The following is a 21,476-nucleotide window of genomic DNA, read 5'->3' as shown; positions in this document are numbered from 1 at the left end:
GTTGTACAATTGCTACATTTGAAGGTCTTGTCAATGAAAACTCATCACATAATCATTACGAATTAGCACAGGACTTACCTTTCTCAATAACATTAAGCTATCCTAAAAAAAGGCGTTTCATCCTATACTAAAGATAAGCAAATCAGCTGATTATCTATCACATTTATCATCAAAAATTATTATGAATCATGACCGTTGTATAGCTATGCATGACATGGATATAAATATAGATATGGAAGTTTTTAAATTCAAACGAAAAAAGTTATCTATACTTTAAACACTATTACTTTTAAAGGTAAGTGTTAATTCTTATCTTAAACAGATGACATGTTTGTGAGTCACTTGGTCCTATAATTGCTTACATCCACTTCATTTGAAATTAGGTGGATATTTGTCTCATTGGCAATCATACCACATCTCCTTATTTTTATATAGAATGTAAATACCATAAATATGTTTTACGAAACTGAAGTCAAAACTGTTAATTGATTTTTTTTATTTTCCACTGATATGTAGTTATGGAGAAAAATGTGTTCCTTTTCTTCAAATAAACGACAGAGATTTTTAGCATAGTCATTCTGCAAATATTAGCCATTTAATCTATTGAATTGTGAAACTACAACAGATCGTTTCTTTAACCGAAGAAGAGTAATGATCAGTTGTCAGTGTTTTTATTGCAGTCATAATATTATTATTATCTTAACAGCATAAAGTGTACGTAATTTGATACCTAACCAAAACAACTATAAATGTAATTACCTTGAAATATTGTGGTCTTGTTTTCGGAATGTCCTCTGTTTGGTCTTATACTTATTGCTGAAATATCCACACAAATTATGGTATGATATGTTTCCTTCCATCGTTTTATTGGTCGCAAGATTAACCACATTGTATGGTTACAAACAGTTTAATTCATCAATTCTTGTGTTATCTAATTTTATCATCTAAAAATGTTGTTGGTCAATTATTTTCAAAATGACTGCTTTTGAAATTTTTATTGATACTGACCTCAGTAATCGTGACAAACTTCACGGCAGGTTCAGCTCGGATCCGCATACTACTCTAAACTAACTGATGGAGTAAAAGAAAATAGTTCCAGAACGGAAACGATTACTGTACGGAGTTTGTTATCATGATCCTACGACTTCGTAATGGCTATATGGGGAAACGTATATTTTTATTGCTTTAGAACTGTAAATGCAACTTATTGGCGTTTTCTAACTGGTCACGACCAAAAGGACTATTTCATATAATCAATCTAAGTCCCTTCTGTTGCACCTGAATTCAACCGGCATGTTTTTTTTTATTATTTATTCCACCATACTCGTTAAAATTAGGCTTTAGTTTTCTTTGCCATAACTTGTTCGTCGTTTCATCTTTTTCATATAGTTATGTGTTTTGGATGATGACAGTTTTGAATATAAGTATATGATAAATGTTATAATAGATTTATGTTACAAAAATAATTCTCACGTTTTGTTTATTTTTAAGTATAAGTTTCATTGTTATTATATATTGTGAAAGTCTTTTTTAAGGTCAAGAGTTAGTTATATACTGATTTATCTCATATCGAGGAAATAAAAGGAAACAGTTCACTTTGAGTTTCATTGTAATTTATGCTATGTTCAAACTTTTTGTTCAGATATTTCCGAATTTGTAGAGTTAACTTTTCCGGTTTAATTCTATATAAAAACAACGAGTTTCCTACTAAATACCAAGCGTTTAAAAACACCTTTGAAATTCCTTACCATACAACATACCAGAACCAAAAGTAAGCTTGAAAGAGTTTCTTTTGTCCGAAGTTGTTTGAATTTTGGCGTGGTACATATGTTTATCGTTAATGGAAATACAATGTGTGCAGGCTAATCATAGGAATATCCGGCTTTGAACGTTTCTCGTGCATTCACTCATTTCTTTATTTCCTCTAACAAGAGATTCAATAAACAATTATTCGTTAACAGATTAAATTACAATAATTTGTGAATATTTGCGACAGACTACATAGGTAAATTTCATCAGCGACAAATCTGATTGGTTAAGCGGATGTTAAGCTCTAGTGAATTACCAAAGCTTGAGGATTGCAACACTTAGCTATTTAAGGATTTTGACCCCTTTTCATCACATTTCGTAATGATAGGACATCTTAAACAGTGTGGATATCTTAAACAAAACAACTGATTGAAAACTGCAAAAACGAGGTGAGTTAAACTTTGGATATAAAATTTGGGGCCGATATGATCATCTATTGTTGACAATATTTTGTGCTATAAGTGACGTTCATACATTTTTCATTGTGGTTTATTTCTTTGCAATGTGTTGGGTTTAGTTTCCGAAACATGGAGTTGAAGAGGGGGCCATTGTTGTTTACATTTGAGACTGTCTTTATATTATATGAGATTATCTTATATGCGACACTTCATGGTTGTACTGTTAATATTTTTGTCGAATTTTTGACAAATAAACAAAATGAAAAACTAGCGATAATAACCCAGGGACCAAATCCATTTAAACTCATGATGCAATCAGGAGAAACTTTTTTATAAAAAAAAAACTAAGTTCAAATTTCATTATATAAATATCGTATCTCTGTAACCTATACCAAACCTATCAGACAGTTGGCACTAAATTACACATCTTCTTAGTATTAGCAATATTATAAAAACGTTTATCTATTGGCTAAAAACAGCTTATTACATCTGATTTATTTATAGCTGCTCAGTAACTCGTTACTTCACGATTATATACACAAAAAGACTAATATCGGGTCAACTTTATTGAATTCATTTTTAATTATTTTGATACATTGAAAACGACAAAAAAACTTTTTTTTCCATAAAAAAATGAAATTTAAGGGCATTTATTTCATTTTTTGTAAGTGTTATATTTTGTAAATGCATGTACACATTAAATAAAAAAAATCAATAGAAATAATTTCCTGGCCTCATAATGGAATCAGGCAAAGTTAACCTTAGATGAATATGGCAAATTTTTAATGTCTCTTGTTGTCATATAGCTCTTCAACTGTTTCGGTTCTTGTACAACTTTGGCTTTCAAATATCCGTTTTTTATCGTTCCTGATGAAGATAAACCCAGAAACGCGCTTCGGACGCATGACATTTATAACTTGTTGTTTACATTTTTACAGCACTGCGTCGATACCTGTGCTAGTAGACCATCAGTCCCCGAAGGCATAATCAGCTTCGTTACTAACATGAAATATAACAAACCTTTCTAAAATTATTCGTGTATAAATTTTGAAATTATAAACATGATAAAGTAAGGTTTCAACTGCCTATGGCAAAGTTGACCTTAAATGAGTTTGGATATTTTTTTAGGTCCTCTTTAGTCAGAAATCTCAGCTGTTTCAGTTCCTACACATCCTCGGCTTCTAATATTCGGCGTTGTGCTTTCTTGTTGAGGGTAAATCCAGAAAAGCGCTTAGGAAGCATGAAACGTGCTGTTTTCATTTTGAAAGACATCAAACATAATCAGAATGTGCGATTTGCTACTTGAATCTAAATTGTGATTGATGCTTAGATAAAGGTTAACGGGGTATTTCAGAACCATGTTTTGATTAAGTGTTACTATTTTACATAGCATGACGCTTTAAACCCATTCTGTCTGGGAAGATAAGATACAATTTACATTTTTTGTGTGGATTAAACAAAATAAACCTTTGTATAAACTGACCCTTGCACCCTTAAATGCTATCACTATTTGTCCGTTTAATAACAAATAATGTTTTATATAAGATTCGGTTATTGCATTTATACGACAAATTCAAAGTAAGCCAGTACATGTAGCCAGTGTGTAACAAACAAAGGCCTTGTTGTTAGTTTTTTTTTTTAAACAAAACAAAAAAAAACAGGAGAGCAATGTGCAAATCAGAACTTTCCTCACCACTTTTTTTACCATATTCCATGTATATTTTGCGTTATTTCACATACAGTAATGTCTTCTACTGTGGATTCATTTATCATCGTGGGTACCAACTTTTGTGGATATAGAAAAAAATAATATTTACGTGGTTGTTTTTAATTCGTGGTTTTAAAAACAATCTACATAAAACCTATAGGAAATATGAACTTCGTTTAACATTTAAACTCGTGGTTCGTCTATACCAAGGAAATCAATGAAAATTGGTATCCCACGAATAATAATGATACCACAATATTGTACATGTACTTTTCATCATGGCGCTTTCATAGAAAATATATCTTACACAAATTTACAAAAAGTATGCAATAACGGGGAAAGTATCTAATCGTATATGTGACGATAGAGGTCAATTTGCCTTATCTCTTAGGGACCTTTTTGGTTATATTGATCCTCGTTTAGTTTTTATACATCTTTACACTTCGAAATGTTAATATAATAAAAACCAATTTCATCGGATGTGCAGAGCTATAAGGTGTTATGATCATAATTTGAAACATTATCTCTGTATGGTTAATCAATCTAACAGTGGTTTACACGGAATTCTGGGTCGTCAATGCTCCTCAACTTCGTACCTTATTTGGTCATTTTAACTTTTCAGATTCGAGCCTCACTGATGAGTCTTTTGTAGACAAAACGCGAGTCTGGCGTTGAAATTTTGAATTTATTTTTTTACTTTCAAATGTCATCAAGATGACAAATCAAGCTTACAAACAAAAACTGAGCAAAAATCATGAACTCCAAAAGGTACGTGGTTGTGTCGACTGGTGAGATGTCCACTGGTATGAATACGCCACCAGCCAAGGTTAAATATTTCTTCCTTCTCTGTCTTAGAAATGTCAAGTTTGTTCTTGTGATATGCCGTCGCCACTGTCCCAGGATAGGTGGAGGGTAAAACTAGTTTAACCCCGCCACATTCTGTATGTGCTTGTCCCAAGTTAGGAGCATGTAATTCAGTGCTTGTCGTTGGTTAATGTCTGTCATAATTGTTTTTCGCAAATTGTTTTGTTATGAATTAAGCCGTTAGTTTTCTCAGTTGAATTGTTTTATACTTTTCATGTCGGGGCCTTATATATATATCCGACTATACGGTATTTGTTTCTTTATTGTTTAAGGCTGTTCGGTTGCTTATAATTGCTTACATCCACTTCATTTGAACTTTGGTGGATAATTGTCTTATTAGCAATCATACCACATCTCCTTTTTTTTAATATAGGTCTACGAGATTGCTTTGCATTATGTTAACTCAACACTAAACGATTATCCATCATGAATATCTATTTGAATTTTGTTTAAATAGATTTATAGTTTTTATTTATCCGTAAATTATAAACACCGCTGTTGTAGCTTTGACTGAAATTATCTTTATATGCAGCATCTTTCATGTGTTTGGCTTCTAATAAGTCGTTTTGATTTCTTCTCTTTCGTCTTCTTCTTGTTTGAATGCTGTAAGGTTTTGTTTTCATTTATTTGTGCTCATTATATTTCAAACATTTTTGATTCAGATAGATATTTTCAATTAAAAAAAAGCTGAAAATGTCACAGAAAAAAGTTATGCGTTATTTAAAAAAGACAATTTAAGTCTAGTAGTAGAGATGTCTAATGAGAGGCGAAATATACCAAAAGGATATTCAAACTCATAAGTCGGAATAACGCGACAGAGCAGTGTATCAAAAAAGAAAAACGATCCAAAACGAGGCATACAAATCACAACATAGAAAACTAAAGAAGGAGCAACATTAGCCCACTGAAATCTGAGGGTATATCAGTTATTCGAAGGCTAAGCATATCCTTCTCCACATGTGACACCCGTCATGTTGTTCATGTAAGTACAATCCTGGTAATATAATTTAGTAGGTCACATTTGAGGAAAAGTGGACGGATTTTAATTACGAACATTGGAATTTATCCGTCGTCATTTGTAAAAACAGATATTCAATAACAGTCAACCAACTTGTGATAGCGAAGGGATGATTTAAAGATCACTACTTGGAACTCTTGGTTTGATAGCTTTCTTGTAAGCAGCAATCCTCTATTATGAAAATAAAGATATGAAATGCAAGCTCTGTAATGTGGTATCAACTAGGAGATAGACACGCCATACGCAGGTGCTGCTAGAGTTAATATAGAAGCAATTTTGACAGGAAGAGTAGCACAGTTGGTTCCCGTGGGAATGCCGATTGTTTGTTGAACAACATGTCCTCTAAACGTAACAAAAATGTTGTCAATCAGGAAATCAACCATCTTGAAAATGTCAGTTTCAGATAATTTTTTGTTTGAATCTGAGATTTCTTACAACGTACGATTTATCCCTCCAACAGACAAGATGCTTTTATCTACGTTGGCAATTCCTTTTTCAGTTTGGAATTTCCTTTTTAGTTTGGAATTGGGAATACTTGTGTAAAGGGTAGAAAAGTAAAATGTTTAATAAATGTTGCAAAAGGAGTGAGACTTAGAATATATGTACTCTAACAGAGCTTAGCTACTACTTAGTGTCCACATCTGATATACGCAGCCCCTAGAGTAGATAGTTTTACAATAACTTTAAAGCCCAACTTTGATTGCTGATAAGATTGAAGTTGATAATTTAGAAAAAGGTTTCTTAGAGCTCTTGGAAGAATAAACAATGAACGTTGTTTTAAGGATACATGTTATTTATTTTGTACTGACTTTGAAAGTTAAAACAGAGTTTTTCCTCCCTTGGAAATGGAGATTTGTTATTTCTGCAATAATATATCAAACACTAAAACATGTTTCACAATTTTTGTTGAGTTTGACTCCATTCTAAAGCTATCAAAAAGCTTGAAAACTTTATAATAGTATTTCTGGGTTTCTGACACAATATTCTCAATACCGTAAAGAAACTCATATTTGAAGGGAAGCTGGTGACATCGAACATATTTCACTAGGACAAAGATAGCTTTTCGCATAACAGAAAAAAAATTTAAACCACTCGTGAGAATTGCATAAAATGTTTTACTGCCTAAGCAATATTTGGCAAACTTTTTTTCGAAATTTGGTTTTTAAAGCACTATAATAACTGTACTGTAGTCGACTGGCCTTCAAACTGTTGGCATTTGACCGCCATTGATGAATCTTATGTAGACGAAACCAGCGTCTGAAGTACAAAGTTATAATCGTCGTATCTTTGATCAGTTTTTATAATTCAATTCAATCAAATAACTCGAGTTAATTTCAATCAATATCACAATATCACTCGTGATGAAACCTACTATTAACAACAAATTATTTCTTTGAATTCAGATATACTCACCACCCTTAGCGCATATGATAAAATTCTTTACTACCGCATTTAACAAAAGTCAATCAAGACACATAACAGGGGTCATTGAACGCAAACAATATTCCGCGCTGCTAATGAAAATTTAATATTATAGAAATGATTTAAACTCCATTTCTGTTTAAAATCATAGTTTTCTCATTTTTCAACGAATATAATGGTATTTTCACTGAAATATTTAAACTTTGTCTCTTTTATAATCATAATATATTTTCTAAGTTTGAAATCTCTGTTTAGGCGATCTATATTTTATGGTAATTTTAAACAAAAAACAACATTAAAATTCCATAGAAATCTTCAATCTTTAAAAAAATTATTGAATTCTATCTATTATAAATATTTATTTATTTAATATTGTTTTTTTTATGGAATGGGGGAATTGTTATGAATATTTTAGGTATATTCATATGCTTTTCTTTTAACCTAATTGTTTAATTGTTACCGAATTTAGAATTCGTTTAAATTCCTACAAAGGAGTCTCAAATTAAAAAAATGTCTGGGTCAACAGTTACGCAATCAATTCTTTAAATGATAATACAATATACATATTCAAGAACAATACACATAATGTTTGATCACAATCATATAACATCATATTTGACATATGTATGTCAAATGACTTGTGGATGTTTGTTTTTAGATAAAAACGATGATTGTGTCAGCTTATTGAATTTCCTTAATAGTTCTTTATTCATATTATTATAGTTCCGTATATGTTTTTTTACCATGTCATTACACATTGTAAAACCGAAATATGTTCATATAGGTGTTACCTAAAGAAGTACACAAATAATTTCGACGGTAAGTCATTATCAATTGTTGAAATTAAGAATTTACGAGAAACAAACAAAAAATGGTAATCGATACGTATGGCGAGCGGATTTAAATTGAAACATTGATAAACTGTATAAATCAGAATAACAGAGTCTAAAGTCTAAATCTCGAATCTCGAAGTGTAATGAAAACACAATGTAATATATATAAAACCTCTAATGGTGACATTTATAGCATATACAAATATTATAGACCAGTAAATGTAAAATGTTGTACCAATTTATCGACAAAACATCAGTAAAAGGCACTAGTCAACGAATTGTTATCTGAACAGCTCTAAAAAAAACGATCACTAAATTATTAAGTAAATTTTCAGTCGTTTAGTCAATTTGCAGACTTATAACTGCCGTTTATTCAGTACTGTTTAAACAATTTGCTTGCAGTCAATTAAGATCTGCTCAGTCTATGTTGATGCTGTTCAGTAGATGGCACAATGACAATTCGCTTGCAGTCAATTGAGATCTGCTCAGTCTATGATGATACTGTTCAGTAGATGGTACAATGACAATTCGCTTGCAGTCAATTAAAATCTGCTTAGTCTATGTTGATAGTGTTCAGTAGATGGTACAATGACAATTCGCTTGCCGTCAATTAAGATCTTCTCAGTCTATGTTAACATTGTTCAGTAGATGGTACAATGACAATTCGCTTGCAGTCAATTAAGATCTGTTCAGTCTATTTTCAGACTGTTCAGTAGTTGGTACAATGACAATTCGCTTGCAGTCAATCAATATCTGCTCAGTCTATGTTCAGACTGTTCAGTAGTTGTTGCAATGTATTTACCTGTACACGTCAACATCATACTGAATTGTCTAAAAGCAACTGAACAGTAGCCATATAGACTTGGAATCAGGAGTACATGTAAAGTGAATAAATAGCTTATTCTTATGAAGACAAAATAAATGAATCAAAACCTTAATTTAACAGTATTTTCCATTCCTCATAGTGATACATTGCCTATAAGCATCCAATAGATAAGAGATGATTTTCAGAATTTTTTACCGTCTGTTTATTTTTAATTAACATGTTGCTCAAATTTCCTTCCATAAAACTATAGCTTTGATTAACACTAATATATGTAATGTATCACTAAATTTTGCATATAAAGATGAAGATGAAGAAAAAACACTAGTAAATTAATTTAATTCTTACGCCGTCATTTTGATCTCAAAATCACACGAAAAGTGTACACAACAATTATTATTTGTATTTGTTTAATCAATAATCAGACTCATTCACTGCGGTAAATTCAATACTGTTAAGGAATATGAGGAAACTCCCATGAATCAATTTATTGCTGTTTAGTATCTTCTCAGAAGTATGTTGTTAATGTGTACAGGTAAAGAACTACAGAACAGTCTAAACATAGGCTGAACCGATCTTAATTGACTGCAAGAGAAAAAAACAGGAATTAACTAAAAAAAGTCCTTATTTTCACGCAAATCAAGATCTCTAGAAATGTTTTCTTTACACACATTTATATCTCTATTGTTTGTACAGCTCTATTATATGGTCTCCTGCTCTTCAAAAAAAGCAGAAATAGTAAAGCTATCATTTCAATAGCAACATGTCAAATGATATTGAGATTTGCTTTGAATAACTACATTTTTAGAAAACATTATCTAAGGAACCTATTCATTGTTTTGGGTGAAATTTGGTTTATTTTCCAGACAATCACTTGCCATTTTAAATAAAGAAACAAACTATTTATAAAAAAACACAGGAATACATTTTCTCTATAATTTATTTACTAATTTTTATTAGAAACAAACGCTTAAACATTTAACTTCTGAAACAAATTTTGAATCAAATAATTCATATAATTATTAAAAATTCTGATTCATATGTACGTTCCTCTGTTTTGTCTTCGTAACATGTAACATGTAATGTTTTGAAAATGTATTTGTCTTTTGTCTTCTAGACATGTGCGGGATTCTCGCAAAGTTTCGAGGGAGGTCGAATGGTGACTGGATTGACCGAATGTCTCATGTTTATACAACATCGATGTTTATCATCTTTACTTTTGTAGTTGGTTTCGTTCAATTTTTTAAAGATCCGATACAATGTTGGACTCCAGCAGAGTTTACAGACTCGATGGTGTCTTATACCAAAAACTATTGTTGGGTGCAGAATACGTTCTACGTTCCCATGTTTGATCAAATCCCGGGAAATATTTCCGAGAGTCAGGATGCACAAGTTACGTATTATCAGTGGGTTCCATTGATTTTGATTTTCATGGCTTTCTTATTTAAACTTCCGAATGTCGTTTGGAGAATCTTTAACGGTGGGTCTGGAATGGATTTAGATAATGCGGTACAATTCGCAGAGGAGTCACAGCTTGTATCGATTGAGGATCAAGAAATATCGATAAAATCCCTAGCTAATTTTATGGACAAATGGTTGATCGCAAGCGATGCAAAGAATGGTATAGCAAAACAAATTGCCGCGAAATATTTAGTAATACTCTATCTATTTGTCAAGATCTTGTATGTTTTAAATGCAATAGGACAAATATTTCTTTTGAATGCTTTCCTTTCTACTAGTTTCAACTTTTATGGTTTTGAGTTTTTGGAAAATTTAAGCAGCAATAGGCCTTGGAGGGAATCACCAAGATTTCCAAGAGTAATCCTTTGCAATTTTCAGATAAGACAGCTTCACGCTGTACAGATATTTACCGTGCAATGTGTTTTACCCATCAACCTTTTCAACGAGAAGATCTTCATCTTTATATGGTTCTGGCTGGTTTTCATCGCTATTTTAGCAGTATTTAATCTTTTCATGTGGATTAAATTACTAATGCTTAACTTCAACAAGACACAAAACTGCAAAAAGTACTTGAAAATAAACAACGCACTTCACACAAGCCTTGACAAACAACTTTGTGACCAGTTCGCAGAAAATTACATGCGTGAAGATGGAGTTTTTGTACTGCGAATGATCGCGATAAACTCGACTGATCTAGTCGTTACAGATCAAGTTAAAGAGCTGTGGGAATTGTACAAAAATAAACAAAGCACAGTCAAAAATGATGAAGCCAAAGAATTAAAACCAGAAATGGTAATGATGATGACATTTAAAAGCCTCTGAATAATGAATACTTATGACATTGACACTAAGTGACTTATTTGTCTATCCAAAGTCTTCCAGATCAAATTGTTTGTGGTTCAAGATCAGAGAAATTATCGTATTCGTTGCATTTTCATGATATATAATTTCTATGGCTAGGAAAGTTCATGTAAATGGGTAATTTTGTATCTTTCTTTATTTTTCCTTATGGTACAAACATATAAAAGAAAAGGAGCACTTCGTGATTCATCTAGTTTTTTTTATTGAAAACTTGATGTATCACTAAGGAGCAATAAACCATAGAGAAATTTGCCAACATTTCCAAAAGTTACCTTTTGCGATTAGCAGATAAGACAGCTCTAGAATATTCAAAAATTTACCCTATCCAAAGAAAAACTCTTCATCTGTTTTGACAGTATGCAATCTATGTATGTGGATTTATTTGGTCATTTAACGCTAACAAAACACAGCACTGCAAAAAGTACACGAGAATGGATTATTAGCTCCTAACAAAGATTTATATAAAAAAATTGCATCATATTCGAAGAAAACTACATTCGTGACGATGATCTATTAGTGCTGAGTTGTTGTGAAATATTCGTGTGAAACGGTTGTTACCGAAGCCGTTAAAAAGATTTGAACAATATACAAAATCAAGAACGGATTCCCACAACAAATGAACATGTCGCATAATTGAATTAAGTTGTTAGGTAAGCCATGTATACCAAGAATTTATATTTTCCAATTCATCTCTGTACTTTTGAAATTAGAAAATAATTGTTTTATCTCGATTTTCTAAAAATATTACTATTTTGTGTTTCAATTTATCTTTGACATCAATTCGCTGCTTCAGAATCTGATACATTCTGGGTAATTTTTTCAAAAGCGTACATCAAAACGTTATGATTGGTTTAAAACGTACTAAACAATGGAAATTCAACCAATGACGTAACGTTATTTTCAGTTTTGTGTACGAACAATGAGATTACCCATAGTCCTTTAGATTCTGAAAAGGCGAATTATCAATGTTTATTAACATAAATGTACAAAAATGTACCGTGTGGTATAGTGCCGTATTGCTACTCTGTCCGATAAATTAAACAAAATGGCTAGGTCAATGTTTTGCTTTTTACCATTTATACTCAACAGAAAAAAAAATTATGAATTCGGATTTCGTTTTTTAGATATAAGAAGATGTGGTATGAGTGCCAATGAGACAACTCTCCATCCAAGTCACAAATTGTAAAAGTAAACCATTATAGGTCAAAGTACGGCCTTCAACACGGAGCTTTGTCTCAAACCGAACAGCAAGCTATGCATTTATACATATTTGTAATTTTTATCCTATCTTTATTCGTCATCAAATATGTTGTAGTTTTTTTTTTCTTCCTGTTTAGTATTTCGTCGTATAATGGTGTATTTCCCATTTATCTAACTGTTTTGAAATTGGATATGAATTTCAAAAGCGCCATATCATAAATATTTGGGAAAATACTTCATAAGTTTGATTAACTTTTGTCTCATCCCTTTTGCATATTGAAGCAAACAAAATATGTTTAAACTGAACTCATTTTGTAAGATTATTACAACTGTAACGGATAACAATATTAATTTTAGTTCAGATTATAACACATGTGAACATAAATTTACATTTTTCGTCAACCATTTGTCTCGATCGCCACTGTCAGTATAACAGTGAAATGTTGAATGTTGAAATCTAAGTCAGATTATATGTTTATAACTGATTTATACTTTAATCTTGGACTGTATCTAAATGTTATATGCAAATAAGATCCATTTATCAGCGATGCTTACACTGACTAATACGACGACAGAACGTGTCGAATCCCTACGTCTCGCTTCGACGACTTTCGTCGCAGACGAAGAGAAAATCTAGTACTTCTTAGAGTTGGATTCACAAGTCAATCTAAATATACATGGTGAAATTTCTTGCGAGCCTTAAATGCAACAAGAAAGCTAGTTCACGGAAGAAAACAAAGATTACCGCATGCAAAAGTAGCTCTTCTTGCTAATGACACTAAGATTCTGTCTTAAAATGCTATTAGCTTTTTTTTCATTGAATACGATGAAAAATTTGGTGATATGACCGTTTTACCAGAATTTACAAAAGAAATGTTACTTCATAACCGTTCAATCTGTCTACAGAGGCGACACCATTAGGCTTACTAAAGTTTTCATATTATATTTTATGGGATCAAATGAAAGCATGAAATCTCATTAAAAAAAATAATCTTTTCAAATAACTTTAGTGTCATTTTAAGGTTTACGTATTTATTTATTTAATATTTAATTATTACCGTCTCATTTCATTTTTTGAATCATATCATTATGAATAATAAAGGGTCATGCTTATATTCAAACCCAATTTAAACGTAACGTAAAAAATGTTTTCTATTCAAATAATGTTTGTGTATTCAAGTTTTTATCCTTTAAAATGACATTTTATATTTTTAGTTACACATGTACAGTGTGTTAGTGACCATATACAACATGTACGGGTTCAGTTAATTCCATATGGGACGAGAACAAGCAAAGCTCGAGCCCCATATGTAATTTATTGACTTCGTATATATCGTATTAGGTCACTAGCACACTGTGGAAAGAATTTAACTTACCAACTATCTTAATAGAGGTTTCTCAACATCTTACAAACGAACAAAAATCGCCCTAACTTGACTTAACTTGTCATAACGATAGAAAAGAGGGAGTATTCATGTATTTATTAATATTGGACTATCGGCTGTTCATTCCATTAGAAATGTCTTTTACATAAAAATATACATGTAGGGGTTTTTTTTAAAACCATTTTGAGTTGTAGGCATATTATATTGACTTGATATATATATAATATACAATTAACGATTCAATCAACACAGTAGTAAATCTAATTTATCAATTAATTTTGGCAAAGAATATGAAATATTTAGACCAAGGACAGTAAGCGTACAAGAGATTTTGATAAACATGACATCATATCGAAATTTGTTAGTACATACATGTGAAAAAGGGAAAATGTAGAACTTTAGGATGGCAGGGGCTAGGAATCTTTTTGAAAACTTATCTAGGCTCAGATCAAAGGTAAAAAGTCCTGCGCAAAAATGAGGTAAAACAAATTTAGGAGTGAACGCCTCTAGAAAAAAATCGATTTTTAATTTGAAAAAAAACCCTCCTCGGATCCGAGATAACTTCGTTGTCCCCAACCCTTAAAATCCATTTTTTTTATATTCAATTCTTCACCTTAAATGATTAATACTGATTTATATTCTACCTAATCTGGCATACTCAAGAAGATAAAGAAAGGGAAATATTGAAACAAATATTTGAAAAAAATCAGTTATCTTGAAAAAGATGTTCTGTAATGTATTGTGTTTTTGTATTTTTTTTTTATATGTTTTGTTTTCATGGCCTTTCTTATTCTCTTTGTGTATGTTTTTATTGTCGTACAAATTTTATTTAAAATTAATTTATTTTGTTTTCTTGTTTATTGTTTTCTTCTGTTCGTTGAGCTTTTATGGCAACATGCTTTATATTTTCTTCTGTTTTTATATTTCTTATTTGTTTCTTTTTATCTTAGGCATGTAATTTTAAAAAATTGTACCTTTTTAATAACTATGTGACTATCAGTTTTGTAAGTGCTGTAGCACTCATACTTACAACTAGAATACATACTAAAGTCAACAGTAGTAAACCGCTTTTTAAAAGTCATAAATCGATTGAGAGGAAACAAATCCGGGTTAAGAACTAAAACCGAGGGAAACACATCAACTATAAGAGGAAAACAAAGGAACAACAGAAATACTGAACTGCAACAAAAAAACAAACGCCAACATACATAGAAACGGACTATTTGATAACAGCTGCCATATTCCTGACTTGGTACAGGACATTTTAAGAAACAATGGTGGCTTAAACCTGGGTTTATGGCTAGCCAAACCTCCCACTTATACGGCAATGTTAAAAAATACCGCTAAAATGACAACACTACGTGACAGGAATACAATACTAACAAACGCAAAAACACTCAGCACAGAGAAATACATAAATAGATAATATAATAGTACATTACAACATGTAAACCGCAGAATAACAACGGACATCTCCAATGAATTAACGACAGCATAGGTCACCACAAACTGCACGTCACATGAATGGATCAACGCCACAAAAAGTGACGTATTTTTGTGACGTATATATTATCAAAGGTAATTTTAAAAATTCATACAATTATATGGAACGAGATCCAAAAATTCACAATTAATACTACTCAAAATAACTATCAGGATTATGACGGTCTTGAAAGGCTATTTTAAATTTATGTTGTGACGACGTCATAATTATTTGGACTAACACAATACTTTATCCATGGAAAATGGAAATCAAATCGACTATACTGACAAATAAGACATATGTGAAATGTACCGAAAATACAGAATTCAAACCACAAACGATAAGACATAACACAATATCTAACCGTACTTACAAAACTCTATTACTTTACGATAGATCGAGTGCACCTTTATATTTATGTAACTGATTCCCAAAATTATTTTGAAAAATTAAATAAAAAGCGGTGTTAACGACATATATATCCAAGAAAGCATAAAACATGCCGTCTTATCTTTTTGTAAGGAGTGGTTCCGAAACTTTATTATAGAATACTATCGAAAATATGTGGGGATGAATGAAGAAATCGAAATGTCATATCTTATCTCTTAATCCATTTTTTATTAATATGAATGTTTATCAAAGTTGCATTACACTTGTACATGTATTAACCTGAATCAGTAAATATGAAAAAAAAATTTATGGTTACCGAGTTGTTGTATTAGACCTTTCTTACTATCTTTGTTTATGAAGTGACAAAGTTTCATTTCTCTGTATCTTTCAAAATTCAATTGTATTCGTTCATAAAGTAGGATAGGATCAGATTACTCTACTTTCAGAACTAACTAAGATCATGTGCACTGCTGATATATTAGTCTTGCTTGGCCTATAAATCCTTGCAAAACCTTTGCAGTCATTCATGCATAAAATGTAGTTCGAGTTAACAACTTAAAACGGATCATCATTAAATTCACAGCTATGACTTATAGTTTACTCAGATTTTTATCTTAAGTATTGAATGCTTCTTTTAGTAATTGTATAGGGTTGTAAAAGCGTTGACCGTGCGCACATTTTCAGAACGCGCTTCATACAAAATGTACAATCAATTTACAAAAAGAAGCATTCAATTCTTAAATAAATAGCATAAAATGCAAAATTTACCCACAACTAACTTATTATAATTAAACTTTAAAAATGCTATACACCTTTAGGAATTCACTTTTTCTTTCCAGTTATCTTATTTTCATATTGTCTTTAATGAACTAATTCTCACAAGTGCAGGCATGTGTACGTAGAACATTTAATAAAAGAATAGAAAACATTTAGTGTCATTGGTTCGTTGTACCGTCACCCAAAATGGCAATTTTCTTGTGCTGTAGAACTCTGTGCTGGGTTATCAAAAAGACGTGTGGATAAATGAAACATATTAAAGTCTTGTCATCTCGATCACTTTGCAATCCTTTTATCAAATGCAAATCTCGTCGTGATATGCATGGAATACTTTCCAATGAACGTTAAACATCCAACAATCAATCAATCAAATGCAAACCAGATGCGCGGAAATTTCTTTTTAACAACGACATCACAAAAACAATGTTCTTTTTAAATGGATAAGGGAGATAAATCGAACGCATATACAACATGTAAACAAATGAAACTCAACGTAAGATTACGCAACATTCAACAACACAAAATAACCACTACAATAAAATGCAAGGTTGCAAAAAGAATATCATATTGTGTTTCCTGTTGTCTTTATTCACACTGCAATATCGGTAGAAATGTGTTACTGAACAAAATCACTGCTCCTTAACGAAACGTTCGTAGAGTTTCGTCCGTTCGTATCACAATTTTAACATAATATTAAACAAAACTTTCAATTTGAAAAATTGAAAAGGACTATCAAAACTTTCAATTATTTACAGTGAAAATGTCAGCTTCTCTTAAACATGTTTTTGTCTAAAAGCCTGAAAATATAATGAGGTATGTTAATTTGAGAACAAAAGCGTTTTGTTTGTTTAAAGGGAACGAAACTCTTCTAAAACCATGTTTACCAACGTCTGTCTTTGTTTGTTATAAACTCAGGGGCTGCTGCTCCTTTATGTTTATCTCTGTCGTTTCTTCTACCTTAGTGTCATCTTTTCCAGTTACTCTACTTGTGTGTTGTCCAAAGTCAATTATATAGTTTAATTTCATAGGATGATCTTTCCAATATTTGTCTAGTCAATATTCAAATGTTTTTACTTTAGTGGTTGCTATACATATCGTGGCAAGCTGTTCCATGTGTCCACTACTACTTTGGTAAAGAAGTGTTTACACACATTTTTGTTTGTTGATTTTAAGTTTATGGCCTCTGGTTGTACTGGTGTTTAAAGTTAACAGATCTTAAGTAACTTTACTGTCGTATATTTGGCCTAATTTTTTGAAGGTTTCTATCATGTCCCCCAGGAATTCGTCTTAATATCAATGTTGGCAATTTCAATATTTGTAGTCGTTTTTAGTTTCTTTTGTCATTTAGGTATGGCAGCATCTTAGTTGATCGTTTCTGGACATTTTCTAATGATTCAATGTCTTTTACTTAATATGGATTCCATACACTATTAGCATATTCTAAATGTGGTATAACCAGCCCCTTAAATAACAAACAGAAAAATTTGTAGTATAACGAATCGTAACATCCATTAAAAACCCAAATCCAATAGATTGTTCAAATCATTCTGTAGTAGGCTAACGTCATTTTCGGATTTAATCTCTCTGAACAGCTTAGTGTCATCAGTTAATAGTAACACCTCTGATATCATACTTTCTGTTAAGTCATTGATAGAAATGAGAAATAAAACATAGTATTGTACCCAGGACTGATCATTGGGGTATCCAACTGGTTGCGTTGTGCCAGCTGGGATAATTTCCACAAATGTTTACACGTTGTTTCCTATTACTTAGGAAGCTCTGGATCCAATTACAGCTTCTGTCGCTTATACTGTTTTAGTCTTAGTAGAAGGCGCTTGCGCTTCAAAGACCTTCATAAAGTCCATATAGATTGAGTTTAATATGCCTCCATTGTCTAATATTTCATCTATTAAGAACCTTGATAAGTTGTAGTGAGGTGAATCTCTCACTTATAAAACCAAAATGTTCGTTACTAAATAAGTTATGGCTATGCATGTGCTGAACTATTCTCTGTATCATAAACTTTTCCATTACTTTGCCAATAACACTGGTCAAACTAACCTGTCTATAGTAATTTAGGGATGTTTTGTCACCTTTCTTAAATATTGCTGATATTTGACCTATTTTCCATCTTTGGGGTACCGTCCTACTCTTAAAACTTTCATTAGATATCGTACTATCATAAGTGGCTAGTCAATAGTATTTGATAGTTCAAATTAAACTTTTGGGTGTATTTGATCAGGACCAGGTGATTTTGACGTATTCAGATGTTTAAGTAATTTATTTACCTTTGTACTATTACAAAGTTCATTACTTTCACAATATATCCTACCACTACTTACTGGGTTGTCTGATTCTAGTGGAAATACATCACTGAAGAACTAAGCAAGTAATTCAGCTTTTTCATTATCTGTAGATGCTATAAATTCTGTATCATTTTTTTAGAGAGCAACTCTGATATACAGGACATAGATTCACTTTTGATGAGTTTACGCACTTCCGAAAGGTTTTACAGTTAGTTATGGCACTTCCTGCTATTTGTTTCTCATGACGCTTCCTTTCGTTCCTCGATACTATTTTCACTTTATTCCCGGCTTCATTATTCTTTATATCTGTACCATCTCTATTATATAAGTAGCGGGTCCATATCCTCTGTTTCCTCTTAATACGTCTAACTGCTTCACTCGAAAGTGGCGTTTTCCCCTTTTAGTTTGTTGATAAAAATATTTATCATATCTTCTGTGCATTTTCCATCTAATATCGCATTCTAGTTTAAATTTGACATTTCTCTCATTTTATCATAGTCACCCTTAAAATAGTTCAATTTCTTGTGTTCGAGTCATAATTGATATAACAATAATAATTAAAATTTAGTACGCAATAATCACCAGATCCAAGTTGATAATCAAAGTTAATTGATGATACTCTGTACTTGTTGCTATCATTAACTAATAAAAAATCAAGTTGATGGCTGCCGATTAATCCTATATCTAGTAGGTTTATCGACTAATTAATCAAAGTAACAATTTCTAATACATTCTATAAATTTTAGGTCAGTTTCGTCACCAGCTACCGACTGTGTCCAATCTATCTTTGGAAAGTTAAATTCCTTGTCACATGTATGCGGCTAAACATTTCCTCAAGTCGACTAACTTTCGTCAAAAGTTCACTTAAATTATCATGATCAGTTATATCAGACGACGGGGTTTTATTTATACAGTCTTTCAGTAACTTGTCATTGACTTTTAATGTTATTTTAAGTTTATGTTAACCCATACATACTCCCTTTATAGCTTGCTGTTCGGTGTGAGCCTAGGATCTGTGTTGAAGGCTGTCATTTGGCCTATAATGGTTTACTTTTACAAATTGTGACTTGGATGGAGAGTTGTCTCTTTGGCACTCTTACCACATCTTCTTATAACTCTTTAAAGCCAGATTCAATATTTACCCCGACTGCTTTTACTTCTGTACAAAGGTACAAAGTCAGTATTGTGTTTCTTAACTATTCCTTTGGTACCCTATCGTTTTATTTATTTCCTCTTTTGGCATATCGTGAGTTACGCTGATACCGTAGTACGGACTCTCATCATCAATCCCTTTTAGATTTGATAATTGTTTCATAATTGTGTGTTTGGACTCAGTTTCTGTCCATATCGTCTTTAATGGTCTTGATTTATTATCCTCTAAGTCTGATTCTGTCTTCTTACCTAGTAATGTCACATTAACAATGCTATTTTATCAGCAACGGGGAATGAAGCAAGACTGTTAACATACTCAGTGTCTCTATATTTGCGAACAATGCTTTCTTTATCAGTGACCTCATTTACCCCATGAATAATGATATTTTTCTCTCTAATACTACTCTCTCGAATGTCTGATGTTTGATTATAAAGTGTCTCTTTAATCTCATTTAATTCAAGTTGACCTGTATTTTTAGTTTCTTTCATAGTTTAAAAATCACCATAACCTGTTCGATATCTACTTTCGTTGGAATTTCTGTTTCTGGTTTTGTAACTCTTTTCTCCATCGATTGGAGAAACTCAGCGCATCTTACCTCAACTTCATTGTCAGTACGAAGGCTTTTCATAACTTTGTCTTCACAGGTGTGGCAGAACTAATGCAGGGATGGATTCATGAATACCCGATACTGTTCAGAGGTCAAATCTAGGCAATAACTGCAGTAACAATTTTCCCATATTCACACTGGATTATTTTGTCAGTTTCTTCGGTGAAGTCTTTCTTACATGTTTCACATTTCCAAATATCTCCCTTGTTTTTGTCGGACTTTGAATTGCTTTGTGTATGGGAACCTAATCTAAACAATTGGCTACTTGGTACAATTCGATGTAATCCTAACTAATTAGTATATTTCAACTTATAGTTGTTATCTTTATCGTGTTATGAAATGTCTATTCTCGCCATGCATAATTTATTTATCTATTCCTACCTTTGTTATCACAACAAAAACAATAATATTGGGAGCGTAGAAAAATTTCATCCTTCTTCAACCGGAATTGGACGTCTTATGTTTTTAGAATAAACCACGCCCACTGACCTTGTTTTTAAAACACGCCCACTGACCTAATATTTAATATGCATGGTCCCAACTTGTTAGCTTAAACCAATGATATTCCTAGAAGTGTTCAGGGGGTAAAATAAAATACATTTATTGCTATCATTATATGCATAAATATATCATTACAGCGTATTAAATTCTTCATAACAATCGTAAGACGTCACATCTGATTTTTTTAAGTAAGTAAAACAAAATCGTAAACTATGTTGAATCGTATAGGCAATGCGATTGATGACGAGATATACTTATTACGTTCTAATGCATGATGATATCTTGCAATATTGCAATAAGAGTGTCAGGAAGCGGAATTAGTGCATTATTAGTGATTTCCTATTCAACCTTGTGAATGTTGTGTAGATACTTCTATTAGCTGCTGTGGACTTAATTTAAATAAGATGGTATACTTCACAGAGTAAATAAGCTTGAAAAACTTTACAATAATAGACCACGGAATTCCCTGCAAATATT

At 31.8% G+C, this 21,476-nt stretch overlaps 2 protein-coding genes across 2 annotated transcripts in view; both read left to right on the top strand.

Moving 5' to 3' along the window:
- Positions 1-7,998: 7,998 nt before the first annotated feature.
- The window catches only part of LOC127718235 (innexin unc-9-like), a 115,440-nt gene continuing 101,962 nt past the window's right edge, over positions 7,999-21,476 (top strand). Inside the window, exon 1 of the mRNA XM_052224224.1 lies at positions 7,999-8,038. The gene's annotated coding sequence lies outside the window, so the exon portion shown is untranslated. The remainder of the gene's footprint in view (positions 8,039-21,476) is intronic.
- Positions 9,995-12,255, top strand: LOC127718242 (innexin unc-9-like). The gene has a single exon (XM_052224240.1). It carries the CDS (start codon positions 9,995-9,997, stop codon positions 11,156-11,158), a length of 1,164 nt encoding a protein of 387 aa, XP_052080200.1. The 3' UTR covers positions 11,159-12,255.

Source organism: Mytilus californianus, unplaced genomic scaffold, assembly GCF_021869535.1.
Source record: "Mytilus californianus isolate M0D057914Y unplaced genomic scaffold, xbMytCali1.0.p SCAF_10, whole genome shotgun sequence".
Classification (NCBI taxonomy): domain Eukaryota; kingdom Metazoa; phylum Mollusca; class Bivalvia; order Mytilida; family Mytilidae; genus Mytilus; species Mytilus californianus.
Note: the sequence above shows the minus strand (reverse complement) of the source record. Positions and strands in the feature narration are given on the sequence as shown.